General features: G+C 42.5%; 1 protein-coding gene across 1 annotated transcript in view; it reads right to left on the bottom strand.

The window, feature by feature from the left end:
- SFMBT2 (Scm like with four mbt domains 2) overlaps positions 1-19,267 on the bottom strand; it is a 129,609-nt gene that overhangs the window by 74,161 nt on the left and 36,181 nt on the right. Inside the window, exons 4-6 of the mRNA XM_038741150.1 lie at positions 8,267-8,355; positions 6,354-6,600; positions 1,100-1,197 (exon numbers count right to left, since the gene is read on the bottom strand). Coding sequence (XP_038597078.1) covers positions 1,100-1,197; positions 6,354-6,600; positions 8,267-8,355 — 434 coding nt within the window. The remainder of the gene's footprint in view (positions 1-1,099; positions 1,198-6,353; positions 6,601-8,266; positions 8,356-19,267) is intronic.

Genomic DNA, 19,267 nt, shown 5'->3' with positions numbered 1-19,267 from the left:
GTGAAATTTTAATGGCTAGCCACTCCTCTCCCACTGCACATATTTTAGATCCTCCTTTATGGTGCTTTGGCAATTTGCAGTGACTGGCATGGATTTTGATTATTTCTCTTGCATCACAGACTTGCAGATGGCTCTGCCCGAAAAGTGTCACCATTCCCGGATGCTCTGTTTGACACTGTTGTCTCCTAGCAGTCCAACTCTCTGGCGGGTGTTAAAACCACAACCACCCTAAAATTCCTTTAAGATTTCCCATCAAGAGGGTTTTCTTCAAGCACTTCTGTGAGCAACTCTCTACCTCAAACCAACTGAACATTTAACACACTTTCACAGCCATAGCATATAGTTGAGAAGGGGGAAGGGTGATACAACCTGCTGCCTATTAAGCATAGGGTGTGCAGGAGACAAGAAACCACAATTAAACTTTCAGATTCTTTTTTGAAATGCTGCCTGAAGCCAAGATGATGTGATCCCTGATTTAGGATACAGGATTATTGAATGCTTACAGACTTTTAAACATTACTTCCCCTTTAAACATGGAAATGGGAAAAATCTTCCAAGTTATGTGTCTGAAATGGGAATTTGGGCGGAAGTGGACACGTGTGCATGCTAGGATTTATTTTCAGGTGTTCCCTGGGAGGTTTGGAAAACCATTCATAAAGAATGGCTCCGAAGCTCAGGTGAAATCTTGGACATGAATTTAGCCACTTCTTTTCCCTGCTCACACAGGACTTCACCTTGGATCTGGGCTTTATAAAAATGACCGTGATCTTGTTGACAATTCTGACCTGCCTCCCACCCTCTCCACCACCCTCATCTCCCTCCCCAGGATGTACAGTGTACACTAGCCTTAGGCTAATACTGGCCTTTCCTGTCCGTGGGGCTCACTGACACAGCAATGTCCAAACCCTGCTTCCAGGGTGATCTGGGGGGTGAATGTGCATGAATGACATTTACTAGAAAAACTGAGTTTTTTTCCATTCTGTAGCATTCAATCTGTGAGGAATAATCTTAAAATGGGGATCACAGTTTTGGAATGATGCCATATTTAAAAATCACTGCCCCATTCCCTCTTTTTCCAGGTGAGTTTGAGCTTTCTTACCTTGAATACTTCCATTGGAAGAGGAAACTTTGCAGCATCATTAAGGGATTTTTCAAGAGCACATTTCCACTCAGATGTAATCTTCAAAGAATAGATTTCTGCATCAAGAACAACACAAAAATCCAACAGATATGAGGACTGAAAGAAATTCCTCTGACTCCATGTGTTACCTCCTGAATAGTTACTTCCCTAGTTTTCCCCAACAACCTACTACACAATCAACAACTGAAACAGTCCTGCTTCACAATACATGTTCACTGCCGACATCACAATCAGAAATTAGCGGCAACTTCAGATACCACTGGAAAAGCAGAATAGCCTTAATAGGGCTCTTGAACAGGGAAAATTTGCATACCTTCTGTTAGCATTCCAAAGGGGGTTTAATGGTATTAGTCACATTAGCAAAACCTTCAGTGATTCATTACCCAAAATGCCATAAATCATCTAGGAAACAATACCCACTGATGAAGAACTTAATATCTAATGTGTTTCTATACTAGAAAGACTATTGTTGCTGGAAGTCACAAGTTATTACCACAGATTGATTATTACATCTAAAAACTCTCTGCATGCTAAATATAGTCAGTGTGAGCCTTAAAAAGGTAAATTAAAATTGTCCAAATGAGTTTAATATTTACATCTGAACTGCTGCTGTTAATGCACCACGGGTTTCCCACAGGAAGACATGCATGTACAAAAATGACTAATGCAAGTTAGCAGACTAAATGAGAAAATAAAAATAAAGAAATTGTTGAGTCCTGTTTTTGCCTAGTCTTGAAATTGCAGGGGAATTTTATGCTCTAATCTGTACAGATTTAAGATCTTATCAAAATGGGATTTGCTGAAGCATTCACTGGAAGTGGATATATGTATTCCATCACTATATCAACCTAGACTACTTCTGACTGAGAGTTAGGATATGAATATGAATTTAAGCACAGTTAAAAGGCAACAATAAACCTCTGGGGCTATATTTTTAATTCTCCACATGTCATCTCTGTAGCATACAGACATATATTTTGATTCTCAGAACTATGGGAGTCACCCCTTACTCTGAGTTCTTGGCAAGATGTGTGTGCAGATTACCTCATCAGAAGAGTTCACTGGATCTAATAATAATAATGGTGGTACTTAAGCACTATGTGCTAAGCTCTGGGGTAGGTATAATGCAATCAGGTCAGACACAGTCCCTATCCCACATGGGACTCACAGTCTAAGTACAAAGGAGAACATATGTTTAATCCCCATTTTGCAGGCGAGAAAACTGAGGCACAGAGAAGTTAAGCAACTTGTCCTAGTTCACACAGCAGGCAAGTGGTGGAGCTGGGATTAGAACCCAGATCTTCTGACCCCCAGGCCCTACCTCTTTCCATTAGACCACACTGCTTCTCTGTCCTCCTATGGGGGGAGTGAAAACATCAGGGAGCATTTCTCAACCTGACAAACACTCACCAATTTTCCTTATCTTTGCACTTTGGCCTTGGGGGATTGTATATCTTAAAACACTACTCCAGATGATCTAGGCCTGGTTTAGCAAAGAACAATTCTTGCTCCCAAACCTTCCATTTCTGTGTAGGAATCTAATTCTGCACAGCAGAAGCTGGACTCTTTCAGGGGATGCTCACACTTGCAATTTTAAAGGGGGAGGCTCCAGTTATCCCAGCCAAGCAAATAAGCTGCCCAAAGGGTACTGTTTGACAGAAGTGTTTTCTCAACATGCACCACCACTTTGAGGATAGTAAATAAACTCGGCAGTGTTTCAACTGCTGGGCAAAAGTCACTTCACTTTTAGGCCAGAAAACCTCTCTGATGCTGACAGGTTTAACTTACATGGTGGCATTTTTTGATGCTGACAGGTTTAACTTACATGGTGGCATTTTTCTTCCTGGCCCATCACTGTGACTTTTCAGAAGTAGAGGCTTTTACAAACCATTTCTTCAGCATTTCAACACTCTAAGCACCGTAGGCTAACCCCTAATGGCTTGGATAAGTGATGAGCAATATTGTGTGTGAGCAATTCATTAGATAGAGGCACTTCAGTTACATTGGTAAGTTTATGGACAATAAACAGCACTGTTTAGGGGGCATAAATAATTTTTTAAATGACAGTGTTGCAGGTAATTTAACAAAATGCCCCATGTCAATTTGTGTTTATTGGCAGTGTTAAGCAACTGAATCGAGTCCTGATTTATCCTTATCCAGAAAACAACTTAGAAATGAGGTTGTCTTCCTTTTAATGGACCACTCCCATTTTGTCTCCAAAGAGAAATGTTAGTTTCTATTTTCTAGGCTGCTGCTAAACCCTGGAAGACAGCAATGCGAGGTGAACTAAGACTCTCATCGTGTAAAATAGCAAGAGGCAAGTATGTCAGATACTGGAAGGAGAAAATACAAGTAATGTGAGAGCCTCACAGAAAATTAAAATGCCATATAAATTTAAAGCATTATTATGACTTGGGCACCTCACTAAATTGGTAAAGAAACCATAGAGGGTAGTATGTCTGGAGTGAAAAAGGTCTTTGATGGATGCCTCCTTTCCCTCCAACTTTCTGTCTCCCTTCCATCCCTCTTCTGATACACGGTTACAGTGATTTAGAAAGGAAGTTGTTTAAAAGTTTATAGGGTCTCTATAGGGCAAAAATGATTAATAGAATAAGTGGATATGGTATCAATGTCTGGCAAATAATAAAAGGTGTCCAGCATATAAGGGATGCTGGTAACTCCAGCCCAGTATACCCAGAACTTGGTACAGTGCTCTACACAGAATAAATGCTCAGTAAATACTACTGGATGAGTGACTGGAGTTTGACAGAAATTAAGATTATAAGATTTTGGGCACAAGAATCATGTCTCCTATTTCTTTTACACTCTCCCAGGCATTAAGTACACTGCTCCACACTCACAAGCACTCAAGAAATACTACTGATTGATTGAGATTGAAGTACCAATCAATAAATACCATTGGTTGAGAAGCTACATGGCTTAGTGGGAAAAGCACGGGCTTGGGAGTCAGAGGTCGTGGGTTCTAATCCCTGTTCCGCCAATTGTCAGCTGTGTGTCTTTGGACAAGTCACTTAACTTCTCTGTGCCTCAGGTACCTCATATGTAAAATGGGGATTAAGACTGAGGCCCATGTGGGACAACCTGATTACCTTGTATCTACCCCAGCGGCTTAGAACAGTGCCTGACACATAGTAAGTACTTAACAAATACCATTATTATTATTATTGTTACCACCCTGTTGGGAAAGAGGGCAGTGACACTTCAATCTCTTTGGATAAGGGTGCATCCTAAGACAGTGTTTTGAGCTAGAAGAACAACACAAGGTGCCCCAATCATAACTCTTTGCTTTGTTATAATTCAGAGAGGAGTCAAAAGCTGCTTTTTTCCCCTAGATTTATAAAGTAACTACATACTGAGTTAAGATTTACACAGCTGTCTTGAGAAAGACTTGCAGCATTGACAGGCCCTTTGTTTCCCTGCCTGGGGAGATTGCTTGTTATCAGACTCCACAATTACCCAAAGTGGAAATGGGTTTCCTGGCTTCCTGCTAAATACTCCCCAAAACAATATTTGCTATAGAGAGCCATCTTCCACCTCTAAAATTCTCCACAAATCCGAACCCAAACATGATCATTTGGAAGCGAGAAGAGGCCAGGGTTTATTCTGTTAAAAACCTGGACGAAGAGTCCAGAAAATTTAGCTACTCAAGCTGAAGTTTTCACCACAATCCATGTTCAGGGACAACTGTCAGTTCTTTCTTCAATTACTCTGTCGGGTTTTGGCTCAATACTGAGATCCACAAACCCCCAGGAAAATAACATTTCTCCAGCACCATTAATTCTCACAGGCCCCTGAATTTACTTCAGACTTCTCCCAAGGACTGATAGAATCAGAGAGCTGTGGGATGCTGAGCCTGAATGGGCACAATTCTCATCTGGCCACTTGCCAGCATGCAGGTGCCAGTAACAGAGAAGGTTGATTTTAAGTGTGTTACTACCTGAGTACTAGTAGGTTGTGTATTACCTTCGGAGACAGATGGGAAAGATATGGAGGGTGAACACTTTCAAAGCTCGCTTGCAAAAGCTGCTCTAGGCCGATAATACCTCTGCAGAGGAAAGGCAGAATGCAAAACCATTTCTTCTCCAGTCTAAGGGTTTCACAATCCTTGAGCTATTCTGGGATCTCCATTAGCTTTGGGTTCATCGCCTCTTCAACCCCTCTCCCTTTCCTTCTCTCCTTCAAAGCTTGCTTTAAAAATTCACCTGGTCCATGGGGTCTACTCCGACTAACCCACTTGGCTAGTCACACTGGTTACACTTTTCAGCAATTTCTGGTATATTATACATATATTTACATATATATTTATATGTATATACACACACACAGACACACACACACACACACACACACATATATATATATATATGTATATATTTATTAGGTCTATTTGACTTTGTGACTAACATTTTAATACATTTGTGTCTTTATGTTTATGTGTTTTCCTCTGTTACGGGTAAGAAATATATCCCGTTTCTTCTATGGCTATCCTTAAGTAATACAAGGCTCTGCACATAGAGAGTACTTCAGCAATCCCTCTGGCTACATAACAACTGCATGAGTGAAATCTTCTTCAAAAGATGATCACTTCCAGACAATGAGGTCTACTGGAAAGAGCCCAGGACTGGGAGAATAATCCTGGCTCCATCCCTTACCTGCCATGTGACCCTGGGCAAATCACCTAACTTTTCTGTGCTTCAGTTTCATCCCCTGTCAAGTGGGGATGAAATATCTGTCTCCCTCCCTTTTACACTGTAAGCCCAATGTGTGACAGGGACTAAGTACGATCCTGTCTCCTTGAATCTATACAACGCCTTAGGTACCATCATTAGATAATGTTTAGTGAGCATTAATACTAGCAAGTTAGTCAAATGACACTTTTCTTCCAAGAGTTTCCATTCATGAGATGACACAAAAGTCAAGGAAGTTTTCCAACCCATAGATGATGACCGGGGCATTTTCAGAGTGGCTTCCGGCTGATGTGCCAGACCCCAATCTGGGTCCTGCTGATCGCCAAGAAGTTAAAAAAAAAAGACAGCAAAGACCATTCAGGATTTCCAGCGGTTCTGTGTTCGTCGTCATTCCCAAGTGCCAAAGTCAAAGAGAAATGCAGAGAAATTGCAATTTTGCATTTACCACCTGCTGAAAAAAAATCGGTAGTCATTCCAAAGTTACTGCAGCTGTCAACCTTTACCTGAAGGTGGGTCCAATCTGTATTTATTCTCTTGACACCAACCGACTGGTCGAAGTCTGTAATCCAAGTAAAACAACCACTGGTCATAGGATTCAGTCTCCTCCAATCCCACATAGCGAAGGCGTAATCTTCCTCCAACATTTTCAATCACACTAACTATCCAGTACTGAAAGGGGTTCTGGGAATCCTGAAGCTCTATTAAGGAATCAACTGTAATGAGGTCTACAGGGTTTTTCCCTCGCAGAGGCTGTTTAAACAGAAGCAAAACTCCTTATTTTAAACTTTATTTAAAGACTTCTCATGGAAACAGATGACAGCAGAAGATTACATTTTTGTCCCACCATCATCCAAGGTACTGCAAACAATCTGGAAAGTCTTACCCTCCCAACCTCCCCCGACCCTTCCTGGGACACACACACAACACACCTCCATATACCCCCCCCAACACACACACACACACACACACACACACACACACACACACACTCTCTCTCTCTCTCTCACACACACACACACACACACTAATTTACCCACGTCTGCATTCTAGCAACAAAATCAAAAGTAAACAGAAAATAACAGTTTGTGCTCATCTCTCACAATATAACCCCACACCTCCTTCTGTAAAGATTTCTTCTGAATGATTCAAATGTTAAAAGAGAGTGCTATTCCTCACTGGTCCAGGGCAATCTAAAAGTGTGCTCATCCAGAGAAAGAATTATGGCTCCTTACCCAATAAAATGGATCTCATGGGGATTAATAAAATAATGTTCCTAAAGCCCACCTAATAGATATTAATAATATAAAAAGAACACTTCCAGAAGCCATTATTCTTAAAACAAGCACTGTTTTAGAGTCCCAAGACTTCCCTTCTATTTGAATCCATAAAGCAAGGAACCAAGCAGAATGGGTTATTTACATTGGAAAGGAATGATGTTTCCTGATAGTTAATTACTCATGAACTGAGTATACTGAACCAAAAGATTTGCCTTTTCAGGGGATTCCTAAAAGACAGATTCTGGAGAACTGGGTAAAAGAAAAATTAAAACATAAAAAAGGTTCACATTTTAACCCAGTAATGTTATTACTGGATTAGCTATTTTGTGGCATGTGGTAAGTATATGAATACAATCTGTCAGAATATGCTGCCTAAAAATGATTAGGCTTCAAAATAAGCCATGTAATGCTATTTTTCTTCAGTACAATGTATAACTTCATTCCTACAAATTATAATGGCCATAATCATATTTTTCATAGCTAAATATTTCCCCTCTGATTTGTAAGTAAAGGCTTACTCATTTATTGTCACTACCTAAGGGTTTAAATGGTTCAGTTATAGTGAATATTTTACTTTAGGATTAACCCAAGAATCTAAAGTTCAGCACATACAGTTCCAAGCACTACTACTAGTCTACAGGACATTAGTCTATTTACTAATATGCGGTGAGATGTATCTTCTACAAAGTGTGTTCCGCATCAAATGTTGGAATCCTGACATTCCATAAAATTGGAACCTCTAAACATTGAAGTCGCTGCATTACCAGACAAAAATGGGTTAAAACCATGGATGAGAACATAAATCTGTTTGGTGACTAGGGAACAAATTAATTTGACAGCAAGAAAAAAGTAGCTTGATCTCGTGGGTGAGAAGGTGCTCACCTGTCTCTGTGGGCAGGACAGGATGACATGCTTAAGGCTCAGTCATTCATTTGGGGGCTTTTTACCATAAGAATAAGGCATCTGCTTCACCCTGCTCAGGAGGAGATACACAGTGGGGAAATACTTTCAGCAGGGTCACTTGCACCCAAAGACATTGCAATATCTATGGCTCTCCCCTTCAGGTTTGAAGGATTTGAGCAGGTACAAACGCAACAACTCAGAGTCACAGAGAAATGATAGAACAATGTAATACATACACCTTCCAGTAAATTGGCGGGTGCTGTTCGAGAACCAGTCAAATCACGAATGAGAAATTCCGTCCAATCGATGTACTTCTCTTTAATTGCTGCAAAAAGAAAGGTGAAAAACTCCTTAAAAACCATGGAATAAGTTGGAGTACCCAATCAAAGCTACCTTCCCCTCCAGACTAAGATTCCTGTAGGCAGAAATGTGTCTACCAATTAATGAATTCTCTCCCAAGCATTTAGTACAGTGCTCTACACACAATAAGCACTCAGTAAAGAGCACTGATTGATTGGCTGATTACTGGCAGCTGCCATTCCCAGACATTTTGTTCCCTGGATGGCAGATGATGCCCTAATCTAATTCGAACTTAAGGAAACTAAGAGAATGAATAATCAAATTGTTTTGGATGGGAGCAAAGGATGGCAATGATAGAGAGCTTTCCTGGCTGGAAAGCTCTCAAAGCAGGGTAGAATGCAGTAGTCGAGTCAGGATGTACATTCTTAGGATCAACGTAGTAGCTGTTGGGATGGAGACGAAAGGGCGGATTCCTGGATCCTGTTCTTAGTTCTGACAGTGACTCTAACTTGCTGCCAAGCATTTACCCCAAGGGACAGGCGCTTGCCCAGGGGCCCAGCTGGGGAAGGCAGCAGGGGATAGGCCAAGACAGGGGTTGTTAAGACTGAAAGCACTTGCCTCAGTTGCCTGTGTTAACAAGGACATGGGAGGGGAACATAATGACCGTGGGGAAGGGGTGACAGGTGAGGGAGTCTCTGGGAGAAACATTCTAGGTTCAGAGCCTCAGTTGGACATCTACACGATGTCACACTGAACAACATACTGAAGTATGGAACAGGAGAGCTGGTAAATTCTTCCCTAACCTGGGGGAACTAAATGGGATACCCACAGATAACAGCAGAACTGAAACTCCCCCTAAGCTGACCCTTTTCCTGTCCTCCCAATGGTTCCCACCTCAGAGTAACCTATTCCACTAGCTAACAGCCTTTCCCATTAGCAGGTTAAAAGAACTAATAATAATTGTGGCATTTGTTAAACTCTTTCTGTTTGCCAAACTGCACTAAATGGACTCAATCCCTATCCCACATAGGACTCACAGCCTAAGTAGAAGGGAGAAAAGATACTGAATTCCCATTTTAGAGATTAGGAAATTGAGGCACAGAAGTTAAGTGACTTGCCCAAAGTCACAAAACAGGAAAGTGATAGAACCAGCATTAGAACCCAGGTCATCTGACTCCCAAGACTGACTCTTTCCACTAGGCATTGAAGCTTCTCTAAGGTTCTCTCTTCTACCAAACCTACAGGTGCGTCAAAGTTTACTTCCTCTCACTTTAAACTCACTGGAGAAAAAAGAGAAACAACAGGTTACCATTCTGGTTCAAAAGAGTCAAAGGACTCCTCTCTTCTGCTCACTTCGTTGAAATATTCTGGTAATAAACTCAGTTTTAATAGTTATAATTCATCTTCCAAATCTTAATTAATATTGTCCCAGCCACAGCATTTGTTTCAGCCAGAAAGCTGTGAGAATTAATTAGCATTAATTAATTAACATTACAGAAAGCCCACACCACTCATGAGGCTAAGTCACTGGCTAGAACATAGGTTATAGAACATAGGGTTATAATGCCAATGTTGCCACAGATTCTGTTTCACCCTGGATTCCTCTCTGAATCACTGTAAAATAGGGACAATTATACTGAAGGACCTGACCAGATTTTTAAGTACCAATCACAATGACAGTACAAGAACTATAAGTATGCAATTGGTTATCTAGAGTAAAAAATATATTTATTTGGAACGCATGGAATGGAAGCCAAGAACGGTGCTCTGCACATAGTAAGCACTTAATAAATGCAATCATTAAGCCAGAGCTCCGATATAAAAGTTCAGAGGACCATGCTTAGAAATAATGCTTCTATATATGAGATTTTAAATAAATGAATAATATACAAACTACAAGTAAATGGGGAAAAAAGAAGAAGAAAGGCGTAGGGAAGCCAAATTGTAGTGTGACTTTTCCTTCCAATGTCAGAAATGCCAAATGTCTGAATCCAAGCTATTAGCCAAGCTCAGTTCTTTTTGAAGATTTCTCTGCCACCTGTGGCACACAAACCTAGCTATCTTCTGCTTGACACTCTCTCCACCTCTCCTCTCCAGGTGGGGAGAGAGTATCAATAAGGGGAGGGAACTAAATAGTCCCACCTCTCTGGGATTTCTATAAACACAAAAAAGTCTTCCTGTACTAGAACCCTCTGCAAATGGCTTCAGTAAACATTGCCCAGCAGGGACTACACTCGTAAAAAGAAGTGTACTATATCTGCCTGACAGTAATTCACTTGGACAGAACAATACACGTCACTTGCTTTATTTTACAAAAGGAATTCATTGCAATTACTTCATTTGCCAGTTCTTCGAGAGGCAGCAGGCTCCACTGAGACAGGATGAGTTTTCCAAATCCTTCCTAGGCCTACTTGTAAGCTGCGATCAAACAGTTTACAAAATTTGGATTTACGATAAAAGGATTTCACAAATGGTCATATTTATAAATAGGCAATTTATCCTTTATAAAAATTAGAGGGGTAAAAGGATTAACGTTATTTTTGATTTGTGCTCATCCATTTTAGCGCTACACATCACTCCTATAAATATACAAAAAAAATTATTGCTGGCCCTGAGACTGTCCACTAACCTCTTCACCCAGGGGAAAAACCAATTAATGCAACTAAGTACAAATTAAAACCGTTCACCTCATATAACGACCTGCCCATTCCATTGTAGCTGGGTTCAAAAAAAAAAAAAAGAAAAAAGCACTGGTTGGTAAACATTTGGACCTGCAAGGTGACATTTTACATCATGACCTTGATCATGATCATTTTCTTATTTTACAAGGTTTGTGATTCTTTGGGGACACTGTGTGGCCCATTCGCTGGACATCACAGGGTAAGTAGCAAACCAAGCAGTGGGAGGTAGAGAGGTATTGACATTATCGCAAAGCAAAGAAACATGCCACTCATAGCACATACACACACAAACACAGTCACAGGCAAAAACTACAAACTGACTGACTGGTCTTCTTACTGGAGAAAGAAACTAAAATTCCAAATTTGTTAAGCCTTGATTACAGTAAGGATGATATTTATTTCTGGGTTTGATTCTCCCTGCTGCCCAGGGCAGAACTAGCTCAAATTGGTGTCAAGATCCCTCCCAGCAAGGAGTGCTGTTTCCCCCATTCTTACTCCCAGGGCATGGAGGTGATACTATATCCCCACCCTGGGCCTGGGTCGAGGCAGAGACAGTGTGGTGTCTTTAGCCCTGCCATCCGCAGGACCCCTGAAGTTTTGCTTCTGTCCAGAAGATGCACAGCGCACTGAGCTGCAGTGGGAAAGTCAGTGAGGCTGCTTCAAACAGAACCCAAGGGAGAGGGTAAGGAGCAGTAACTTCCCTCTCCACGATTCCCATGAAGCACTTTTCACTCTCAGGAGCCTCAGACAAGACGTTCATGTTGACTATTCACACACACAAACACACACGTGTTCATCAATAAAATCAGGTTTGTTTGACACTAACACACACACCCTAGTTCATCTGATAAAATACTGTTCACTCTCGTTTGCTATTTATATACACACACACCCCTTGTTCATCCAATAAAATCCTGTTCACTATTTATACAAATATGCACCACTTGTTCACTCAAAGGGGTTTACTATTTACAAACGTATATATCCCTTGTTCACCCAATATTAAAATTGGGCTTGCTATTGATCCTCACCCACACACCTACTGTTCATTTAATAAAACCAATTTCTCTATTTACACAAACACACGCTTTGTTCACCCAACAGGGTACACGTACACACATACACACACACACACACACACACACACACACACACACACACACTTGTTCATGCAATACTAAAATCCCGCTTTCTATTTACACATACATCCCTTTTACATCTAATAAAATCAGACTCACTATTCACACGCACACTCACACACACACACAAACACACACCCAAACACACACCCCTCGTTCACTCAATAATACAATCCGGTCAGCAGTCACAGCAACTTGCAGAAAGTAGATCTTGCTCTAATCTTAATGACCTGAATTAAGTGGTGCTTTCCTGGTTTCTCTCTCATGGACAGTGAAATCATTTTCAGCACAAGAAAAAGCTAAGGCACTGCAATCCCAGAGCTCACTTAGTACAGTGCTTTGCACATAGTAAGCGCTTAATAAATGCCATCATTATTATTGTTATTATCTCTGGACATGGAGTGAATGAACTTGCTCATGCAAGGAGTTCCAAACACTTATAAACCACTGGCTCAAATCTTACGCTACTCTTTGAAGGTAAGTAGCCAGGCCAGCAGAGGGAATTTACCTCAAGTAGGTGAGCACCTTTACTTTTAAAAGGAGGCATATAGACCACATTCATTCTGCTAGCTGAAAACAGGGTCCATGTCTTTTGCTTCTGGGGTGGGGGGGGGGGGGGTCCCCTCTTCGAAGTGCTTAATACAGCGCTTTGCACACAGGATTCATTCATTCATTCATTCATTCATTCATTCGTATTTATTGGGCTGTTACTGAATTAAATGTTTGGGAGATTACAATATAACAATAAAAACGCATTCCCTGCCCACTATGAACTTACAGTCTAAACTGTCTACCCTGATTAAGGGTTGAACTCTCATGCTGCTCACACCCCTCCCCTCCCCTCATTTCCATGACTAGGATAATCAGGAATTTTGCAGAACCTGTGACAGGAGAAGGAGGCAGAAGAGAAACGGGAGAGGGAGAGAAGGAGAGAGAAGGGAAAGGAGGAAAGAATCTGAAGAGGAATCTCCCACCACAGAGAGATGGGTGTTGACATTCTTTAACATTCTAGTCCTACTATGTAAGACTGGACCAGAACTCAGTACTTTCTTTCATTTTCCATTTCTTTAGAAAAAAATTATGCAGTAGGAATGTGCCTGGTCCTTACTCTTTGTTATAAATAAGATTTACCAGCAAATTCCACTTTTCCATCACAGCAGAGACTACATTCTTGGTGATCCTGACACCTTCAGGAAACTGGACAACAACAATAATAATTAGAGCTATAATTACTATGACATTTGTTATGCATTTACTATGTGCCAGCACTGTTATAAGCGCTGGGGTAGATATGAGTTAATCAGTTGGGACACAGTCCCTGTCCCACATGGGGGTTCACACTGAAAACGCATTCCCTGGGGGATGAAATGTTTTCTTCTTCCTAGGCTATGTGAATTTTGTGCAAGAGAATTGACTCATATTGCATGTAACAGGTGAACAGTGACCAGGAGTCCCACTCTGGGCAGAATCATCCTAAACTAGGCCACCTGTCCTCCCACCAGAAAAATAGCTGGAGGGACACCAAAGCCTCCTGTTGCCAGCCACCAGAGAGGTGATAACAGGGGCACCTGTGATGGGGGCTCTCTGGAGAGTCCAATACAGGTCAGGCACCAACAGCCTGGGAAGCAGCGTGGCTCAGTGGAAACAGCACGGGCTTTGGAGTCAGAGGTCAGGGGTTCAAATCCTGCCTCTGCCACTTGTCAGCTGTGTGACTTTGGGCAAGTCACTTGACTTCTCTGGGCCTCAGTTACCTCATCTGTAAAATGGGGATTAAGACTGTGAGCCCGCCGTGGGACAACCTGATCACCTTGTAACCTCCCCAGTGCTTAGAACAGTGCTTTGCACATAGTAAGTGCTTAATAAATGCCATTAAAAAAAAAAAACAGCCGCAGCAGTTAAACACACAGAGAAAATAACCAGGACACTTCCACCTGCTGCTCTAGGCACACTGCAGCCACCATGGCCACCTTGCATACAGCCCTAAAGGAGCCTACAGAAGTTGTGTGCCCGGATGGCCGGAGCTGTATTCCCACAGCTGCGTGTGGGAGCAGCAGCCTTTTCTGTGCACTTCCTGCTGGTGCTGACTACCTTTCACTGAAGACACCATCTTGGGGGATAGGGATAGTTTGTCTGTCTATCACCCCCGTCTACCTTTCCATTTCTCTTTCCTTTCTGTCTGGCTCTTAATCTGCCCTCCTTTCCTGACTTTCTTCTACTCCCCACTCTGCCTCCAAAAAATATCACCACTTTAAAAAATACAGCCATCTTAAACATTTAGCTATGCTATGCTAAATGAGGCCCCTGGATATTATGGTGATGCTAACCTATTACGATGATGTTGGGCTGACTTAATAAGCAGTACAATAAAAGGAAGCACACTCTGTCATTGAGAGCCAGTCTGGGTACTTCTACTTGCAAATTAGGCTGCTGAGAATGTTAAAGGATTGTGAAGAAAACCTGGCTAATAAATCCAACCCATCATCATAATCCAGGTGCCATTAACCCACCTGGGTTTATCTTGATTGACTCCTGCAAACACAGCTATCCGAGCAGCTACCCTGGCTATAAATGATTTCCCTGCAAACTGCTTTGATTAATCACCATCTTTCAGTTAAAGTCAATATCCCACTCACATCATGTTGGCAAAAAGAAAAATTTGGTAATGAGAAATGGCTTTACTCTATCTAGACTGAAGATATATAAATTACCATCAGATTATGTAGATAAAATACATGAGTTAAATTAATCTGCCGAGATGCCACTTGTCACAGCCCTCTCCTTAAATGCTTCCAAAAGGATTCATATTTATGCCCAGCAGGCAGTTGCAGAGGCAACTGAACCCATCTTGTGAAACAGCTTGAGCATGGGAGTCAGAGGACCTGGGTTCCACTCCCAGCTCCACCACTTGTCTGTTATACGATGTGGACAAGTTATTTAATTCTCTCTGCCTCAGTAACCTCATCTGCAAAACAGGGACTAAGACTGTGAGCCCCATATGGGACACGGACTGTGTCCAACCTGACTAGACTGTATCTACTCCCAGCACTTAGTGCAGTGCCTGGCACATAGTAGTGCTTTAACAAATACCGTAAAAAAGGATGTACACACCTACAATGCAAATCAAATCTCGAGTTTTAAAATCTTCAAAATATTGTGTTGATTTAAAACCCTATCCCCGCCCCCCCCACCCCCACCCCGCCACACACAGTGGTGATACGCTAAACAAGCCAAAATGCATCATCTCCCTTAGCAGACCAGCCATTCCGGCCTCTCCATTGTTCTAGTCTGTGAATAGAACCTGGACTTTTACTCCCTGCAACTTGAAAAACAGAAACTTAATTCACCCAACCAAAATTCAACTTGCTCCCTTAAAGACATCAGATTTTCCATAAATCCCATAATTATCACTGGGTCAAAGCACTGTACAAAGTGTTTAAGACTAACAATAAGAGGAGTAATAATAGGAGGAGGAGGAGGAGTGGTGGTGGTAGTAGTAATAGCATCTACTCAGTATGCTCTGGGTGCAGTGCACTAAACATTTGGATAAATACAATGGAAGGAAAAAACATATCCCCTGCCTGTAAAGGAGCTTACATTCCAGGGGAGTGGGGAGAGGAGGGGAACAATCTGACAAGCCACATGTGACCGTCCCTGTGCAGTGACAGAAATGACAATGATTTACTCTGAGAACCCTGATGTTCAGACACTGGCATTCCACTGCCAAGATGGAGGGGCGGGGAGCCCCCAAACATGTTTTCCTGAGTGCCTTTTCCCTCAACCCCTAACACCACCGTTTCTGCCCTGGGAAAGAGAATGAAATGGCATTCCATCTTAGAAGGATTCCTATTCAAAATGCATCGAATCCTTTTGCCATAGTCAGTTCCCCCTGGATCCTACTTGCACTGTTTTCAATTAATAACTTGACACATTTTATTACAGGATTACTCATGTGTATACAAGCGAACAACCATCCTGGAGGGGAAATCGGAGTAAACTGCTAGGTAAGATTTTTCTCCCTTTGATCCAAATGTTTGAGCTTCTTGGCAGTGCCTGGAGGAAGGGTGTCCAAGGTTTGTTAAATCTACCCACTTGCTGGATGAATACATTTCTTCTCCCTTGAATTCTCCCAAGTGCTTAGTCCAGTGCTCTGCCCGCAACAAGTGCTCAATAAACACCACTGAATGATTGATGGTTGTGTACGACAATTTAAAGTCAATGAACACTTTCGAAATAACAGTAATGTGAATTGTACAAAAAAGGTTGAGGTAAGGAAGGGATGGGAGAGAAAGAATGGGTGGAGAGCTGAGAGGGGAGGCAAGCCCTTGGGAAGGGTAAACTGAGGACAGTCAAAGAGGCCCCAAGGACAGTGATAGCCGCCAGGCTCAATGTAACACCAGAATGGGGTTTACTTCCCAGGATTTATCTGACAGTGCTGTAGGGAGGAAGCTCCCCTCGCCCCCAGACCCAGGGCAGACATTTCCACAGCTATGATGCCCTTTGCCTACTTACTCACTTCATTGTCTGCTGTTGTTATCTATAGGACCCCTAGGAAGGGTAGATACTTTAGGGCATGGGTTTTCTTCAGCACCTGGTTCAAAACTGGGAACATTTCTGCCATTCCACAAACACCAAATATTAACAACCTAAATGCTGATAACACCCTACACTGTGTAGAAATAAAGCTATCTCACTGCAGCACACAGAGGAAAGTTTTTTTTTTACCTTTCCATTTTCCAAGCCGTGCGTGGCAATTTTGTTGTGTGACTCTAATTAACCTTCAACTTGAGTCGTATCTAAATCCCATCAATCAGCCTTGAAAATGGATGGCTTCAACTCTCTATCTTTTCACATCTATCCACGCTTATTTCCTCCTCCTCTTCCTACATCCTGGGAATGTTTTGTCCCTAAGGACTTCTTGAAAACCCAGCATCCTAGTGATATCCTTCAGCTCTAGGTGACCCTCTGACATCTGCTTGGCGGGGACTTTGAGGCCCACCCTTGGAGGGAGGGTTGCTCCTATGCAATCCAATCCACACACCCCACTCCTCTAATAATAATAATAATAATAATAATAATAATAATAATAATAATAATAATAATAATAATAATAATAATGGCATTGATTAAGCGCTCTGTGCAAAGCACTGTTCTAGGTGCTGATGCCAACATACTCTCTCTGTATCCCTTGCCCACTGCCTCTGTCAGGCCTGGAATTCCCTCCCACTTCATATTCAACTCTACCTAACCTTCAAAACCCTCCTAAAAATCACACCTCCAAGAGGCCTTCCCTGACTAAGCCCTCTTTTTCCCTGCTCACCCTCCCCATTGTGTCACCTATGCATTTGGCAGAATACCCCTTAAGCACTTGGTTACTCACCCCAGCCCAACTGCATTTATATACATATCTTTATACTCTATTATTTCTCTTACCCATAATCTATTTTAATGTCAGTCTCCCCCCTGCAGACTATAATCTCCTTCTGGGCAGGAACTGTGTCAACCAACTCTTTTGCAGTGTACTTTCCCAAGAGCTTAGTACGGTATTCTGCACAACGAAAGTGTTCCACAAATTCCACTGACTGATTGAGTGAGCACATCTAGTTCAATCCGGGTCCCCAATGAATGCCACCTGCTATTCCTCTCGACTGCCCCAGTCTTCCAGTAGGTGTACCCAGGGGACTAACTGTGATCCATGTGCCCACGCACTACCATTCCCCTCCCTGCCCACTCCACTGATGTTGATAATGCCCTGGGCACCATCACTAAACACAGCCTAAACCTCCCCAAGGGAAGACTAGATGGGTGGCTGCTGGAGGGCTAGTCTTAAGAAGCAGTTGGGCCCATGGAAAGAGCATGGGCCTGTCAGAAGACCCTAGTTCTAATCCTTGCTCTGCCATTTGCCTGCTGTGTGACCTTGGGCAAATCACTTAACATCTCTGTGCCTCAGTTTACTCATCTGTACAATGGGAGTTGAAGAGAAGCAGTGCTGCCTAGTGGATAGGGCATGGGCCTGGGCTTCAGAAGGACCTGGGTTCTAATCCTGCCACTGGTCTGCTGTGTGACCCTGGGCAAGTAACAACTTCTCTGTGCCTCCGTTACCTCATCTATGAAATGGAGAAGACTGTGAGTCCCAGACTGTGTCCACCTTGATTAGCTTGTATCTAACCCCGCGTTTAGTACAGTACCTGTCACATACTAAGTGCTTAATGAATATCATCAAAAAAACCCAATACCTGTTCTCCTTTGCTCTGATTCTGAGCCCCATGTTGGACAGGAACTGTGTGTGACCTGATTATCCTGTATGTACCCCAGAGCTAAGTACAGTGCTTAGCATAAAATAAGCACTTAAGAAATAACGTTATTATTATCATCATCTTGAACCTCCACAACCCCATCTCTGGGTATTCCCAGCACTCAGACCTCGCTCCTAACCCAGCGAGACACCCTGAAGGGTCGCTTCTGCAACCTAAGGCAGGAGGCCTAGAGTGAATCTCCTCACTGTGCCTCATTCTCGCCTGTCCCGCCTTCGACCTCCGGCCCACGTCATCCCCCTGGTCTGGAATGCCCTCCCTCTGCACATCCGCCAAGCTAGCTCTCTTCCTCTCTTCAAAGTCCTACTGAGAGCTCACCTCCTCCAGGAGGCCCTCCCAGACTGAGCCCCCTCCTTCGTCTCCCCCTCCTTCCCCTCCCCATCCCCCCCACCTTACCTCCTTCCCCTCCCCACAGCATCTGTATATATGTTTGTACATATTTATTACTCTATTTATTTATTTTATTTGTACATATTTATTCTATTTATTTTATTTTGTTAATATGTTTTCTTTTGTTGTCTGTCTCCCCCTTCTAGACTGTGAGCCCGCTGTTGGGTAGGGACCATCTCTCTAAGTTGCCAACTTAGAGAGCGCTTACCAAGCGCTTAATACAGTGCTCTGCACACAGTAAGTGCTCAATAAATATGACTGACTGAATGAATGAATGAAGCTCTTCCCCAGCCCACAGGGGTCAGGAGACTGAATGAGCCAACATTTAGCCCCTACCAAGAAGTTGCTGCAGCAGTCATAGCATTTATTGAGCTTCCACTGGGTGCACTGCTCTGGGGAAGTACAAAACAAGCAAG

This window comes from Tachyglossus aculeatus (genome assembly GCF_015852505.1).
Source record: "Tachyglossus aculeatus isolate mTacAcu1 chromosome 12 unlocalized genomic scaffold, mTacAcu1.pri SUPER_6_unloc_1, whole genome shotgun sequence".
In the NCBI taxonomy this organism is placed as follows: domain Eukaryota; kingdom Metazoa; phylum Chordata; class Mammalia; order Monotremata; family Tachyglossidae; genus Tachyglossus; species Tachyglossus aculeatus.
Note: the sequence above shows the minus strand (reverse complement) of the source record. Positions and strands in the feature narration are given on the sequence as shown.